Genomic DNA, 17,525 nt, shown 5'->3' with positions numbered 1-17,525 from the left:
AATATGGCTTACAAGTTGTAAAAATCTTTCCCACAGACGGCGCCAACTGATGATGCCGAAAAAACCACCAGTGAGCCACACGGTCCTCGCACACTCGAAACAACACCTGCACAACACAAAAGCTGAAGGCCTTAAGAGGAGTACTGGTATGGTACCGGCCAAATACCCTCCGAAGGTCAAGTTAGAACTTCTCACAACTCTAAAGTGCTAGAGCGGGGTCAATTATGCGTACCTTGGCTTGTGAGGGTATTGGGGTTTTTATAGTAGTAGAGGGTGGACCTCTCTTCCTTGGAGTAGAAGTCTTTTCCTTATAGGAATCCTTATGAGCGTAGATTACGGAATCCTTTCCTTATAGGACTCTAATATTGACCGTGGAAAGCAAGTCATCTTTTTATCATTCATGCGTGGTGATCAAGTCAAGAATACATTGGAGCCGTCAGCTTTGCCTACTCCCTCATTAGGGTCGTCAGCTTCGCTTACTGCCTCGTCAGGGTCGTCAGCTTCGCCTACGACCTCGTTAGGGTCGTCAGCTTTAGGGTCGACAGCTTTGCCTACGACCTCGTTAGGGTCGTCAGCTTTAGGGTCGTCAGCTTTGCCTACGACCTCCTTAGGGTCGTCAGCTTTAAGGTCGTCAGCTTTGCCTACGACCTCGTTAGGGTCGTCAGCTTTAGGGTCGTCAGCTTTATTATCTTCAGCTTACTGCCTTTAGCTTACTATCTTCAGCTTACTACCTTCAACCCTTCAGCTTACTACCTTCAGCTTACTACCTTCAGCTTACTATCTTCAGCTTACTACCTTCAACCCTTCAGCTTACTACCTTCAGCTTTCTATCTTCAGCTTACTACCTTCAGCTTACTATCTTCAGCTTGCATAATAGAGCTGACGGGTCTTTGGAGATCAACTTTTATTTTTTCAATTAAAAATTCCCCTTATCAGTAAACATTAAGATATCACTTTGTCCCATTCAGAAATGTTCATTGGTGTAGGTTCATTAATTTTGCCCATTTTTTCACCACATCGATGAGGTCAATGGCCTCAACTTGCAAACCGAGCCACACCACGAAGTGAGCTACGTTGATCACCTTGTAGGGCGGTTTTCCAAGTGTGATGCAGACGTACGATTACATCGGTTTGCCTTTTGGGTAATGAACAATGTTCTTCTTCTTCTTTCAGTTTTTATTTTTTATTAAATTTTTTTTTCACGTGTGGTGATGATTTGATAGTTACAATAATAAAAAGTGGGGATAACTTTAGTTCTTGTCATAAATGAAAAGAGACAATATCATTGAGTTACAAAACTCTCAACAACTTTAGTTCCACTTAGTACAAGGCAAATGATCATACCACACAACCTTGCAATAATGTTGAAAAACTCAACAAGAAGTAATATTCTCACATTTCTAAAGAACTTTTCTCATCACAAGCAATTAATTTGATTAAAGAAAAAAATGGTTCAAAACTAAAATTTATTCACTTCCCAAAAAAAAAAAAAAAAAAAAAAAAGGATAAAAGTACGCAGGGAAAGCCCTAACCTCTTGACTCTTGAGGGACATGAAATTCGAGAGAGAAATTGAGTGAAATTTCATTTGCAAAATAACAAACTCCAAAGAGAGAGAGAGAGAAATTTTTTTAGCAACCTCCAAAGCGAGTGATTTTACTGTTCACTCGCTTCTATGTGAGTGGGTGTTTTATATCCCCATAGTACAAAATAAAAATTCCTTCAAAAATAGTCTGTTTCTTCTCTCTAAAATGACATTTTGCACATATAGAGGGCGTTTGGATTCAGCTGAAAGTTGAGTTCACGTTTTGCGTTTTTTTTTTTTTTCCCTGCAAGTAAACAGTAAAATCACATGATTTTACTGTGCAGGAGAAAAAAATACGGTTTATGCACTGTTTAACACTGTTCACGTCATAAAAAATATTAAAAATGGATCCCACAGTACTATTTACACATTTAAAAATTATTTTGTTACAGTGTTTTTAATTTTCAGTTTTCAGTTTTCAGTTTCAGCAACAATAAGTTCAATCCAAACAGACACATATTAATACTTCAAAAAATAAATAAAATATTTATGGTCGGTACACTTTGATTTTTCAATTTTGTGCTTCAACCACCGTTACCAATGCCGCCGTTGACCACCTTGGCAGTCGGTTGCGGTCGAATCAGGCCAGTTTTGCTGGCTTCATGAACACCCCTAGTCCCATTTCATTCGTTAAAATGCTTTTTGATATGATGCCAAATAGAGTGGATAAATTGCCAGAAGCTTGCAGTGTCCTACAGATCTTGAAAAGTTGAGTGAGATCAAGGAAAAAATAACTTGAACAACAACTGAATAAAATTTGCGATCATCCAAAACTATGAAGTTGTAAAATTAATTTTACACTTTTGATAGCGGTTTGCTATCACATAAATCTTGAAAAGTTACATGAGTTCAAACCAACAAATAAAAAAAAAAAAAAAAAAAATCTCAAATAGACAACGGGAAAATTAATTTCATACTTTTCAATGTGCTATCTATTGTGTTGACTTTACAAAAAAATCTTCATGTAACACCCTTTTAAAAAAAAAAAAAAAAAAAATCAATAGTTGAGGGAGGTAGGATTTCAACCTTGGACGTCTTAATGAGAAATACCAAAAATTGTCAGTTGACCTACGAGTTATAAAATTTAATAATTTGATATATTTATACTTTTTTTAGACTAAAAAAAGAAAATTCAAATTTCAAGGACTAAAATAGAACTTGGCCCAAATTTTAGAGACCACTAACATATTCCACCTTATTTTTATTTTGTGGCACCTTCCTCTTTATTTTCTCATACCAACTTATATCTAGGAAATGAGGTCAGGATTTAGTGCATGAAATAAGAACAGAGATTAATGCTTTAAAAGAGAGTTTAGTGAGACTAACTCTATGTTCCACGTTTCCTCATCTCATCTGCCTTATTTGCAATTTTCTTAATTTTTTTTATGAAACATTCTTAGGACAACCAATTCAAGTGTGACAGAGTGTTGATGTTAACATGCAACAAAGGAGAACCACTATATTCAGAAGAAAGAATTTATGAGGGGTGCATGGAATACTGCTAGTCCTTATTAAACGTCAAGGTCTCAAATTTTGTTGGAAAATAGTGGATAGAAAGAGTTTCATGCCATTTAGACTGAATAAGCACTTGTCACATATTTAATAACTGATAATGGACTAATATCAGGATATTCTAAAAGTAAAAGAGCAAACACATTTGCCTTTATATAGAAGCAAAAGAACAAAAAGAAAAGGAAAGAAAAGGAAGGGACAGAGGGCTTAATTAAACCATCCATGCCTTCACATGCTTGGGGTCCCATTACAACTAATCTTGTGCAGAAATTGTAGCCTCCCAGTGATGATAACAACAATGAAATATCTGAGTGTTTCTTCCTGGCCGATAGATCAGTGACACATCATATACAGCAACTAATTATGAATATATCTATCCAGCAGAATGAAACAAAGGAAGGCACAGTTTACATAGTTATCTTATGTATGTTTTCTATCAAAGAAAATGAAGTAAATATGTAAAGGATAAGGAAAAGTAATGCAAAAAGAAAGCAGAGAAAAAGATGACTTTATCCTTGCTTTCCACCTTTTTGATATTAACAGTTAGGATTCTTTAGGCTTGAGAGAGAGCATGATGCTTGGCCTTTTTTGAAATATATTCAAAGTTATCAGCATGAATGTGGGCCTAGAGAACTTCTATCTTTTTGAATCTGCCCCATCTCCAAATCTATTTTACTGTGTGCCTCTAACAGTATGATATACAATAACCATTACCAAATTTTATTGCACCAGCCATACATTTAGTTGCAGCCTTGAACTTCCAAAACAAACTTCTGTAAATAGGCAGGACAAGAACATCAATCAATTTTCTTGATATTGATGGTTTTTTAAAAAATATGTTCTCCTTTGGGGTCTATGTGAATGATGTAACATCTAACATGATAATTAGAAATTCCATGTAGAGTTGACGAAAGGTTGGGTTGCCACAGCAACAGAGTGTAGCTTTTTGTGCCTTTGTTTTTTTTAGTAGAGAGGGAAATCCCATCAGTACATAATCAAACCAGGTTACATAGCTTCATACCCTTGTATCTGATTTTCTCAGAATTGAGGGTTAACGGCTGCAAGTGTAAAGACACAGAAAATTTAATTCAGAAGCTTAAGGTAGAGCAAGAGTAAGTATTTGGTAAGATTTGAACTAAACATTATTTATTGAAAGCTCCTGGAAAAACAACAAATTATTCCGGATTTATCACATAATAAGAAAGCAATAAAATCTTCCAGATTAAGACTTATAAGTTTATTCTACATTACTGGATTTTGTTCCATCCAAGAATCTATATTTGTTCCAGCTATATCTCACATTCTTACATATATTTATGTACATGAACACTTAACAAACCATCTAAGTCCAAATCAAAAACACCTATTTATACTGTTACAGATGAGATAAAAAGCAGCTACATATTCATAAAAAATAAAAAGGAGTTATATGAGCTAGTCAGAGATACCTCTGCTCTCCTACAAGGTAAAAATAGGCGGACACTTCTCTGGTCTTCCTCTAATTTATATTGCTTTGCTAACTGCTTCCTGCATGATCTTCCTCCAATTTGGATTGCTTTTGCTAACCAATTCTTGCATCAAGGTTGGTTAACAAACAATATTTGGGGAAAAAAGGCTGCACAAATTTGTCAGCAAGGAGTTACAATGATGGAAACCCCCTTTGTTGCATTGCCACCATAAGCAGAGTTAACAATGCAAGTTTCTCTCCAATTATGTGCTCTCGTGGAAGTTTAGCGACCGGGACAAGGCTGCAGGGTTGGCTTGCAGCACAGCAGATGTCTCGACCACTTTACTTTTGTCATTGCCCTTTGTTTGGAATGCCTTAAAGAGACCTCCACTGTTGATAGAACTAGTCTTCTCGTTCTTGATCCCAAGTGTAGTCCATATAGAGCTCTTTGCAGCTTCATTGGGATCATCAATCCTCAAAGTTTTTGGAATCCAAACACATCTTTCTGAACTGTTCTCTTTAACAGACTCTTTCGGTGAGTTCGCGGGATTAATGATGTTCCCATCCCTTGAATGTTTCCCCAAGGTTGGGGAATTAGGGGCTGAGCTTTGGCTACCGTGGCTGAGAGAAGAAGATGGTGGGGAAAGACATTGTATATTCCAAGAGCCTGAAACATTACAACCCCAATATGCTGGTGCAGGGTAGAATGATACTGGGAAGCCTGATGGGCATAAAGCAGGTGGAGGCATTGCAGAGCTCCAGTGAGCTGAGTTCCATGGCAAAGACCAAGGGGTTCCTGGAAAGCATGGTAACTGGGGAGGAAACCCTTGATAACTCTTAACTGCTGACTCTTGTAAACCGGCATTAAATTCCTTCTCAGTTGAATTTGAAGCTGTGACAGAGGATCCACTTGAGTAATCGTCTCCAGTATCTCCTCCAGAAACAAGAGTCCTTTCAGGTCTGTGAAATACGTTTGGTACACGGTTTTGCGTTTTCCGTGCAAGGTTCAATACAGAAGCCATGGATTCGCAAAGAGGAGAATCTGAGCCAAATGTGAGGACAGTGCTATTATCTCCAAAAGCTGGATTTTGAACTCCATTAGCTCGAGCCGTTTGAAGAGCTTCTGAAACTATAATGTGACGATAATGTGAATTGGAAGAGTTCTTGTTCTTACGACGACCAGCACCTACGGGTACATTCCTCATAGTTCCACCAGCAGTCCAGTATCTTTGACAGTTCTTACAGAAATGACGGGGCTGGTTGACATTGTAATTGTTGTAGTAACAAAACTTGGTGTCCATGCTATTGCACCGGGGACATGGAAGTATTTTGTCAGGCTTCTTCAGAGTTTTTTCTTGTGAGATACTTGTCTCACTTTGTTCTCCATTCTTTGAGGCTTTTATTGATGAAGTTTCTATGTCAACTGAGGGAGTTTTAGGGTTCTCGCTAGTGCTTGATGATGTAGGATCTTTTGAATCTTCTGAAATCTGATGCGAGGTACCATCTTCCTGTTTATTTGTGATGAGTTCTCTTCCCAAAGTTTCCTAACATTCCAAATTGAAATTCCAATTAGAACAAATAGCAGGCTATATGACAGCAAACAAAGTTCTTGTACAAGAAAGCTAAAATATAAGGCTATTAAATGCATCAAGAACACTATGATAAGAAACACCAGAAAACTGAAGCTTCAGCTTCAGGCATACTTTCTTCATGTAGTAGTGAATAGCTTGGTGGTGAATACAAGCAAAAAGAGTTTTATAGATATGTTTTAAGTATATATTTATTTAATTAAATGTAAATATTATGAGAATTTTGGTAGATATTCAAATGATCATATTCCAACTGACAGTTTTCGTACTCAGCACTGCTTTGATATCATGGTAGTTACCCCTTTTTCAAAAGTTTAAGATGCTTAGAAATGATGAATAATAGAATGGAAAATAGAAACGTGTAAAGCTGCATAGATATGTTGGTAGTAATTGTCAGCTTGATTCAATCGGGTATGGACTACAATCAATTGAACACACAAGCTGATATAGCAAAGTGGACAAAATTTTCAGTCACCACAGAAAAACCCAGCTCATCTAGGAATTCATGACAAAGCTATTGAATATCATATCTCCTTTTGTAATGTAAACTAAAGATTTATTCTTCTCTGTCAATCTACAGAACAAGCAGATTGGTTTGAGATAATAACAAAAGATTCCATTACAAAAGCAGTAAAGAATATATTACAGATGGTGAAACATTGATACAAAACCTACAGTTCAACAATATATACTAAGAATATCTAGCAAATGAATAAAATCATCTCAAGAGTCCTTTTTATTGTCCTAAGCAAGGTTATAGAGAGAAAAACACATAAAACTAGTACTCCAAAACAGAGCATCCCAATGAGAAAAGGTTGAAAATCAAAGCTGTAATCAAACTGCCATGCCTAAGTAAAATCTCGGGTAAATTGGAGCCTAATTCATTTCAAGCCAATGACTCCAAAGTTTAAGCCTTAAGGTCAAACCAAAACAAAAAAAATGACCTACGAGTTATAAAATTTAATAATTTGATATATTTATACTTTTTTTAGACTAAAAAAAGAAAATTCAAATTTCAAGGACTAAAATAGAACTTGGCCCAAATTTTAGAGACCACTAACATATTCCACCTTATTTTTATTTTGTGGCACCTTCCTCTTTATTTTCTCATACCAACTTATATCTAGGAAATGAGGTCAGGATTTAGTGCATGAAATAAGAACAGAGATTAATGCTTTAAAAGAGAGTTTAGTGAGACTAACTCTATGTTCCACGTTTCCTCATCTCATCTGCCTTATTTGCAATTTTCTTAATTTTTTTTATGAAACATTCTTAGGACAACCAATTCAAGTGTGACAGAGTGTTGATGTTAACATGCAACAAAGGAGAACCACTATATTCAGAAGAAAGAATTTATGAGGGGTGCATGGAATACTGCTAGTCCTTATTAAACGTCAAGGTCTCAAATTTTGTTGGAAAATAGTGGATAGAAAGAGTTTCATGCCATTTAGACTGAATAAGCACTTGTCACATATTTAATAACTGATAATGGACTAATATCAGGATATTCTAAAAGTAAAAGAGCAAACACATTTGCCTTTATATAGAAGCAAAAGAACAAAAAGAAAAGGAAAGAAAAGGAAGGGACAGAGGGCTTAATTAAACCATCCATGCCTTCACATGCTTGGGGTCCCATTACAACTAATCTTGTGCAGAAATTGTAGCCTCCCAGTGATGATAACAACAATGAAATATCTGAGTGTTTCTTCCTGGCCGATAGATCAGTGACACATCATATACAGCAACTAATTATGAATATATCTATCCAGCAGAATGAAACAAAGGAAGGCACAGTTTACATAGTTATCTTATGTATGTTTTCTATCAAAGAAAATGAAGTAAATATGTAAAGGATAAGGAAAAGTAATGCAAAAAGAAAGCAGAGAAAAAGATGACTTTATCCTTGCTTTCCACCTTTTTGATATTAACAGTTAGGATTCTTTAGGCTTGAGAGAGAGCATGATGCTTGGCCTTTTTTGAAATATATTCAAAGTTATCAGCATGAATGTGGGCCTAGAGAACTTCTATCTTTTTGAATCTGCCCCATCTCCAAATCTATTTTACTGTGTGCCTCTAACAGTATGATATACAATAACCATTACCAAATTTTATTGCACCAGCCATACATTTAGTTGCAGCCTTGAACTTCCAAAACAAACTTCTGTAAATAGGCAGGACAAGAACATCAATCAATTTTCTTGATATTGATGGTTTTTTAAAAAATATGTTCTCCTTTGGGGTCTATGTGAATGATGTAACATCTAACATGATAATTAGGAATTCCATGTAGAGTTGACGAAAGGTTGGGTTGCCACAGCAACAGAGTGTAGCTTTTTGTGCCTTTGTTTTTTTTAGTAGAGAGGGAAATCCCATCAGTACATAATCAAACCAGGTTATATAGCTTCATACCCTTGTATCTGATTTTCTCAGAATTGAGGGTTAACGGCTGCAAGTGTAAAGACACAGAAAATTTAATTCAGAAGCTTAAGGTAGAGCAAGAGTAAGTATTTGGTAAGATTTGAACTAAACATTATTTATTGAAAGCTCCTGGAAAAACAACAAATTATTCCGGATTTATCACATAATAAGAAAGCAATAAAATCTTCCAGATTAAGACTTATAAGTTTATTCTACATTACTGGATTTTGTTCCATCCAAGAATCTATATTTGTTCCAGCTATATCTCACATTCTTACATATATTTATGTACATGAACACTTAACAAACCATCTAAGTCCAAATCAAAAACACCTATTTATACTGTTACAGATGAGATAAAAAGCAGCTACATATTCATAAAAAATAAAAAGGAGTTATATGAGCTAGTCAGAGATACCTCTGCTCTCCTACAAGGTAAAAATAGGCGGACACTTCTCTGGTCTTCCTCTAATTTATATTGCTTTGCTAACTGCTTCCTGCATGATCTTCCTCCAATTTGGATTGCTTTTGCTAACCAATTCTTGCATCAAGGTTGGTTAACAAACAATATTTGGGGAAAAAAGGCTGCACAAATTTGTCAGCAAGGAGTTACAATGATGGAAACCCCCTTTGTTGCATTGCCACCATAAGCAGAGTTAACAATGCAAGTTTCTCTCCAATTATGTGCTCTCGTGGAAGTTTAGCGACCGGGACAAGGCTGCAGGGTTGGCTTGCAGCACAGCAGATGTCTCGACCACTTTACTTTTGTCATTGCCCTTTGTTTGGAATGCCTTAAAGAGACCTCCACTGTTGATAGAACTAGTCTTCTCGTTCTTGATCCCAAGTGTAGTCCATATAGAGCTCTTTGCAGCTTCATTGGGATCATCAATCCTCAAAGTTTTTGGAATCCAAACACATCTTTCTGAACTGTTCTCTTTAACAGACTCTTTCAGTGAGTTCGCGGGATTAATGATGTTCCCATCCCTTGAATGTTTCCCCAAGGTTGGGGAATTAGGGGCTGAGCTTTGGCTACCGTGGCTGAGAGAAGAAGATGGTGGGGAAAGACATTGTATATTCCAAGAGCCTGAAACATTACAACCCCAATATGCTGGTGCAGGGTAGAATGATACTGGGAAGCCTGATGGGCATAAAGCAGGTGGAGGCATTGCAGAGCTCCAGTGAGCTGAGTTCCATGGCAAAGACCAAGGGGTTCCTGGAAAGCATGGTAACTGGGGAGGAAACCCTTGATAACTCTTAACTGCTGACTCTTGTAAACCGGCAGTAAATTCCTTCTCAGTTGAATTTGAAGCTGTGACAGAGGATCCACTTGAGTAATCGTCTCCAGTATCTCCTCCAGAAACAAGAGTCCTTTCAGGTCTGTGAAATACGTTTGGTACACGGTTTTGCGTTTTCCGTGCAAGGTTCAATACAGAAGCCATGGATTCGCAAAGAGGAGAATCTGAGCCAAATGTGAGGACAGTGCTATTATCTCCAAAAGCTGGATTTTGAACTCCATTAGCTTGAGCCGTTTGAAGAGCTTCTGAAACTATAATGTGACGATAATGTGAATTGGAAGAGTTCTTGTTCTTACGACGACCAGCACCTACGGGTACATTCCTCATAGTTCCACCAGCAGTCCAGTATCTTTGACAGTTCTTACAGAAATGACGGGGCTGGTTGACATTGTAATTGTTGTAGTAACAAAACTTGGTGTCCATGCTATTGCACCGGGGACATGGAAGTATTTTGTCAGGCTTCTTCAGAGTTTTTTCTTGTGAGATACTTGTCTCACTTTGTTCTCCATTCTTTGAGGCTTTTATTGATGAAGTTTCTATGTCAACTGAGGGAGTTTTAGGGTTCTCGCTAGTGCTTGATGATGTAGGATCTTTTGAATCTTCTGAAATCTGATGCGAGGTACCATCTTCCTGTTTATTTGTGATGAGTTCTCTTCCCAAAGTTTCCTAACATTCCAAATTGAAATTCCAATTAGAACAAATAGCAGGCTATATGACAGCAAACAAAGTTCTTGTACAAGAAAGCTAAAATATAAGGCTATTAAATGCATCAAGAACACTATGATAAGAAACACCAGAAAACTGAAGCTTCAGCTTCAGGCATACTTTTCTTCATGTAGTAGTGAATAGCTTGGTGGTGAATACAAGCAAAAAGAGTTTTATAGATATGTTTTAAGTATATATTTATTTAATTAAATGTAAATATTATGAGAATTTTGGTAGATATTCAAATGATCATATTCCAACTGACAGTTTTCGTACTCAGCACTGCTTTGATATCATGGTAGTTACCCCTTTTTCAAAAGTTTAAGATGCTTAGAAATGATGAATAATAGAATGGAAAATAGAAACGTGTAAAGCTGCATAGATATGTTGGTAGTAATTGTCAGCTTGATTCAATCGGGTATGGACTACAATCAATTGAACACACAAGCTGATATAGCAAAGTGGACAAAATTTTCAGTCACCACAGAAAAACCCAGCTCATCTAGGAATTCATGACAAAGCTATTGAATATCATATCTCCTTTTGTAATGTAAACTAAAGATTTATTCTTCTCTGTCAATCTACAGAACAAGCAGATTGGTTTGAGATAATAACAAAAGATTCCATTACAAAAGCAGTAAAGAATATATTACAGATGGTGAAACATTGATACAAAACCTACAGTTCAACAATATATACTAAGAATATCTAGCAAATGAATAAAATCATCTCAAGAGTCCTTTTTATTGTCCTAAGCAAGGTTATAGAGAGAAAAACACATAAAACTAGTACTCCAAAACAGAGCATCCCAATGAGAAAAGGTTGAAAATCAAAGCTGTAATCAAACTGCCATGCCTAAGTAAAATCTCGGGTAAATTGGAGCCTAATTCATTTCAAGCCAATGACTCCAAAGTTTAAGCCTTAAGGTCAAACCAAAACAAAAAAAAGAGAGGCAAAAGGATAATAGTAAAAAGTGAATAAATCAAACTGGAAAACCCAACTTGAGCAAAACCAAAGCAAACCCAGAATTTTTATTTTTTTTTTCTTTAGTTTCCTTTAGAAATAACATTTGAGCCAAGATATCAATACCATAAGCTTAAAGAGGTGACAAAATCAACCATTTGAAAATCCTGGATTTCTTTAAAAATGGGCTGCTCTTAGAATTGCTTAAAAATACCAAAACCTTTTGTGAAAACAAGACTGACCCAGTTACAGTTTCGAGTTTCTCAAAAACGGGTTGGTCTTGAAATTGCATAAAAAAAAAAAAAAAAAAAACACAAGCCAGACATGTCAAAAGAAATGCAAACTCGATACAAGACATGGCACATGCATACCTTATTCCCTTCACGTTCTCTGGCAGAGCTCTCTTCACGCGAAGAGGAGGAAATGTTTGGAGAATGAAGATTTTGGTCAGAGCAATCCTCTGCTACAGATGACTCGTCAGTCAAAGTTTGCCTCCTTAGTGGCAATGGAATTGTCTTTCCGAACAGCTTTATCGCCGGGTCTTTTAGCTCCAACATTCTGTTCTTATGCTTATAGGTTTCAACAAGCACAAGATTCTCTCTCTCTCTCTCTCTCTCTCTCTCTCTCTCTGTATTTGCTTTTAGAAAACAGTACTGCTTGTCTCTGCTGTTGGAGTTTTTTGTTGCTGTTGTTGTTGATGTTTTGGTGAGAGTGTGAAATGAGACATATGATCAAAGAAATGAGGAAGATAGAAAGAAAGAAAGAAGAGGCAGAGTGTGTTGTGAAATGAAAGAAAAGAAGGGGGGTGTTTAACGAGGTGAGCATGAGTATGCCACATCATCAAATGGGAGAATTTTGTGAGCCACAAGTTCTTGTGGCCTTTGAGATCTTTGTGTGCTGTTGGATTCCCCACATTTCTCCAAAAGATAGTGCTCTGTTGTCTCCCCCTTTTTTTTCCATGTCAGCACCCCTATTTCGACTTCTACCCATTTTTATATTTTATTTTACATTTAAATATTTAGCTTGCGTCTAACGCTCTAATATTTTGAAAATGTTTCGAATGTAACAAGAACTTGACATGTATTCAAAAAGCGCTATTGTCGGTCTGTGTTTTTGTTCGATTCAATGCATAGAAATACTAGACTTAAGATTCACTTTCACATGTCCTTAAAATTGCTCTTTTACTGTCAAACTCGTGTGCTCTAAATCTTAGAGGTTATGATCATAATAAAGTTGTTTGACTTTCTAAAAAAAACAGATCCATTATAAAGAAAAACTTAAACTTAATTAATGCATTTTGACGTTTGTTAATCAGATCTTAGTTTAATTGATGTCAAATATGAGATAATAATTTGTATTTCAAAGAAATATTATTAGGGTTTTGACTGAATGGTAAAGAATAATTATTTTATATCTTAAATAATAATAATAATATAAAATTAAATAAATAAAGTAAAATGAAAAAAGAAGGAGCAAAAGACACTCATGTATTAGTCCCTAATTCCATTTTTATCACCCTAATTATTACTTTTTTTCAATAATTTGTAATCATCCTGGCAGTTTAATTTGATGGGACTTTGGTTATCCCTTTTGAGTTCTGTTTTAACTTTTTGTTACATGTATGACTTTTTACCCCATATGTCAAGATTTGAGAACCTTTATAATAAATTTAAATTTAGTACAAGCTTTGAACAAAATTGTTGAATAGGTTGACCCAAATTTTCTTCATGATAGAGTCCATTCACTTTAGTATTTGGTAAACAATATGATGTTCTTGAAATTCTCAGAAAGTGTACTCAAATGCTTTTTTTTTTAATTCCAATTTGACTTCAATTAAGCTAATCAAACAATGTTTCCACTTAAATGAATTAATCACAACTAAACGACTTTAAAATATTGCTATATGGAATTTAGTAATACCTGTTTAAATCGAATTATAATAAGCTTTCACGTCGAGGAGTGTTCAACTTCAAAACTTCAAACTTAGTCAATCATTATTATTAGGAGTGATGGTGAGTAAAGCTTGACGTAATTATCAAGCAATAATAAATATATGGAATTTTTCATTCTCTACTATTTCTAAAGCAAAATTTTACAGTATTTATTATAGAAAGAAAAGACTTGCAATTCTATAACCAAAACAAATAAAAAAAGAGAATAAGTCTTTATTTCACTAGGCTTTTGTAAAGAAAATTGTTTTTATGGTTGTAGTGGGAATTTAGCTGTATTTCATATATATGTATGCCTTTTTTTTCCTTGTTCGAACTAATTTTAAAAGAAGAAAAATAGAGAGTCTTGTAAGTGTAAGTCCAAATCTATCATAAGACTTTGACTATACCTTAGAAACTAAAGCCATTATCAAATTCTCTACTTGACAAAGAGAAATAATAACTACAGGAAATAAGAACCCTCGGGTTGTTCACATATACTATAAAGCCTACAAAACCGACTAACTTGACCTAGCTCGGTTTAATTGGCTTTGATTGGTTTGTAGCGGGTTTTGAACCATCAAACATGACTTGTATAGATCAATTTTCAAGTCTAAACACCTATCACTCGTCTAACCAAGCTTGCCAAATCCTCAAATCCTCTTCAACCATCATCCACCTTTGCTAGTTCTAGTGACACTTCCCTTCCTCCCTTCAATGTTTGAGAATTCTAGACCTATAATGTATTAATTTTTGCCCTAAACTCTCCTCTCTCTTTTTCTCAATACTGTCATTTATTGTTACCAACCTATCTTTCCTCTCTCTTAATCTCCCTTCCCGTTGGTGTTAACTCGCCAACTTGACAAAAATCGACTACCAACTTGAAGAAAGTAGTTGAATGCTCGATCATTTCAAGTTAATCGCAAGTTGCTCACTTCCCAACCCAACATCCATAAGCTGGGTGACAAATTGATCCTTAATATGACTGAGTCTAATTTGTGAACATTACTAGAGGATCAAATAAATGACTTTTTTTTTTAATTATTAATAAAAAATAAAATACATTTGATTTTCTAGTCATGAAAGCCCCCAAACTTGGTTTGAAAGTATTAAAAAACACCTTTTTTAAAAGAAAAAGTTTAGGCGAAACTTTTTAGGTGGTAGTACATCATTTTCTTTCTTAATTTAATTCAATCATGTTGATACATTAGTCAATACAACACAAGTGTTGTTATATTTTTATAATGATAATTAAACTCAATTATATGATTTATCGACCAACATAATTAATTTAATTATTCTTTAAAAAAATGTCAAAAGTCTTATAATTCAATTATTATTTTTTACCATTTTTAATTAAGATATCTAAAAAAAATATCAATAATATATATATATATATACACACGTGTGTGTATAAAGTTTATTATTACCTTTACCTTAAATGTATCATTAAAAATTGCCATAATTATACCAAAATAATAATAATAATAATAACGACCAAACCTTACCGACTGCAAACATAAGTAGATTGGCCAAGTGGTTGGGTACTTAATTTTAAAGTGCTTGTTTCAAGTTCGACTAGGTATGCTCTTCAGTTTAAGTTCAGGTACCTATATTTTGAAAAAACCTCTTGAGCCAGCAATCTACCTCATTAGAGCCTATCCGTTTCGAATAGTGATTAATATTTGATTAAAACGAATAGTGATTAATATTTGATTAAAAGTTTTGAATGTACACGGCAAAAAAATCCAAAAAAAATAAAAAATAAAAAAAAACCTTGCCGACGGCCTAGGTATATTGTTGTGTACCGAAAAAGCAAGTAGAGCCCACCTAGGTGCCTTATACAGCTATCAAGGAGTTAACACTTTGCGCGCTGCCACCAACAACCAAGGGACCCACAAACCCAAAAAAAGTGAGTGAAGTGAAAAGCCTATCTGACAAAGTACAAACATCCCTGCCGTTCATCTTTACCCTAATAATATCTTGACACGTGCCCACCCAAAGTGGGAAAATAGAAGAAGAAGAACAACAACAACAACTTTGCTCTAGGGTGGGGGTGAATTGAAACAAGGCATTAAAAGATAGAAAGAAATAAAGAAAGAATCTTGTTCTAGTGGCTGTCCTTTGCTGAATTTTGGAGCAGCCAATGTTATCCCCCCATTTTTTTTTTTTTGGTGGATGCCACGTGTCCATTTCAGGGAGGTTTTTTGCCTTGGGACCAATATCTTTTGCTCTTATCCAATAAGCCCTCTTTGATTTTCCTAATCTAGGTGCCCTTTTTTAGTTTAGGTAGAGGAATACCTTGGGCGGTTACCTACAGTTTTCCCCCATACACTATTTCTGAATTGAAACCGTGACTCGAAGTTATGATTTTCAAGTTGGAATCGTGATTTTGAATCATGATTTTCAATTAAAAAATAGGGTGTGTGTAATAAATAGAACGTTTTTAGTTTATTACTTGAACAAAAGAAATCTATCTTTTTAACCTAATTGGCACTTTGCATCAATTATCAACGTCCTCTGTTTACAATAAAATTATGGTCACAATATAATTCATAACAAATTTTACAACTATTTGAGATAACAACTCGTTAATAATAGATAATAAAGTGATATAAATGATGAACCAAGATGAGAATTAATAACAACTTGCCAACTTAACAGTTGTAAAAATTATTGTGTTTGTAGCATTATTCCTTTATCTATCACCCCTATTCATTTTCGCTAGTTTTGCTAGAATCATATGCCAACTTTAGGGCCCATCATAAAGAAAATGGCTTTTTTTTTTTTCATGAAAAATAGATATGGTAACCAAAGTTTCCAAACACAAAAACATGTAAGACTGCATTTGGCATGGCATTTCATTGTTATTTCCCTAACAAGTTAGCAACTTACCAATTAGGATTCAATGTATAGATACGGTTAGGTTGTCTCCTATATGGTCTTCCTTTCCTAATTCGAGAGAAACTCTTAAGCTTTCAAAGAATTAGGCTTATCCGCAATGCTTCCTAAATTGCATCCAAGATAATAGGTGCATGCACACAGAACAAAACCACATATACAAAGGCTAATAGATTGTTCGGTCAATTTAGGTAAAAGTTTGGCCAGTTCATAGTTGTTATTTTGCTCAAATCCAAACTATCACTTCCCCTTTTTGACAAGAGAAAAGAAAATAAAGGAAAAAAAATATAAGGGCACATGAATTTATATGTATGGTTATGGTCTATTTTCGGTGTTTGACGCGGTGGTTTAATATTTTGGTTATATTGTATAATATAGAATATTTGTTTTATATGCCAAAAGTCTTGTACATAATTCAATTAACACATTTTGATATTTATAGTAGAAATATTTTGATATTTTACATAAAGTCTATTCCTATGTCTTTCCTATAAAAATATCTACTAGAAGTCAATTTTGGAATTCTTAGGTAACTAATAGTGAGGATGGCGTGTCTTGTTTTGACCTAACTCAGGGGGGATAATATTCATGACACATTAAATTAGTCTTCAACCCCAAATAAATAAAAGAAAGAAATTACTATTTTTCAACTATCAGTCAACTTTTAAAATAGTATTTTCCTAGTTCTCAATTGCGAATCATTTTTATTTGGATGCAAAGGCTTTAAGAGTTTTTGAGAGTCAATATTCTAATGGTGTTGAAAATACATAAAGAGCAAGATGCTCTCTTGGAAACTGGCGGTCAAGTCTTCCAAAGTAAAACGTTGTGAAAACGTCATCGTGCGTGTCAAATCTTGTAACAAGTCAATACCCCCAAAAAAAAAAAAATTATTATAGATAACATAGTTGTAGTACATTAATACTTGCTAAAAGCATTCTTATCAACAATTATAAAAATTTTACCATTTATAATTTCAAAACACTATTTTTACATTTTTAACATCTCATTTTACAATATACCAAACATCAAATATTCTATTTTTTTTTTTACAACTTCATTTAAATATTCTTTCTTTAATATTTTTATTCATTTATTATTATTATTATTTCTTACTTTCCCTCTGACTCTCTCTCCCACCGTCTCTCTATCTTTCTCAACCCACGGCACAACCCACACCTATGGCT

At 34.8% G+C, this 17,525-nt stretch overlaps 2 protein-coding genes across 2 annotated transcripts; both read right to left on the bottom strand.

Moving 5' to 3' along the window:
• Positions 1 to 4,280: 4,280 nt before the first annotated feature.
• On the bottom strand, positions 4,281 to 6,254 carry LOC136069990 (cyclic dof factor 3-like). The gene is made up of 2 exons (XM_065779181.1): positions 6,246 to 6,254; positions 4,281 to 6,086 (listed from the first exon to the last, which is right to left on the bottom strand). Exons 1-2 carry the CDS (start codon positions 6,252 to 6,254, stop codon positions 4,806 to 4,808), a joined length of 1,290 nt encoding a protein of 429 aa, XP_065635253.1. The 3' UTR covers positions 4,281 to 4,805.
• A 2,450-nt stretch (positions 6,255 to 8,704) lies between these two features.
• LOC112006803 (cyclic dof factor 2) lies at positions 8,705 to 12,378 on the bottom strand. The gene is made up of 2 exons (XM_024039119.2): positions 11,884 to 12,378; positions 8,705 to 10,510 (listed from the first exon to the last, which is right to left on the bottom strand). The coding sequence occupies exons 1-2, from the start codon at positions 12,067 to 12,069 to the stop codon at positions 9,230 to 9,232; spliced, it is 1,467 nt and encodes a 488-aa protein (XP_023894887.2). The 5' UTR covers positions 12,070 to 12,378; the 3' UTR covers positions 8,705 to 9,229.
• Between the last annotated feature and the right edge of the window lie 5,147 nt (positions 12,379 to 17,525).

Source organism: Quercus suber, unplaced genomic scaffold (assembly GCF_002906115.3).
Source record: "Quercus suber isolate HL8 unplaced genomic scaffold, Cork oak 2.0 scaffold_11, whole genome shotgun sequence".
Classification (NCBI taxonomy): domain Eukaryota; kingdom Viridiplantae; phylum Streptophyta; class Magnoliopsida; order Fagales; family Fagaceae; genus Quercus; species Quercus suber.
This window is presented reverse-complemented; position numbering and strand designations above follow the sequence as displayed.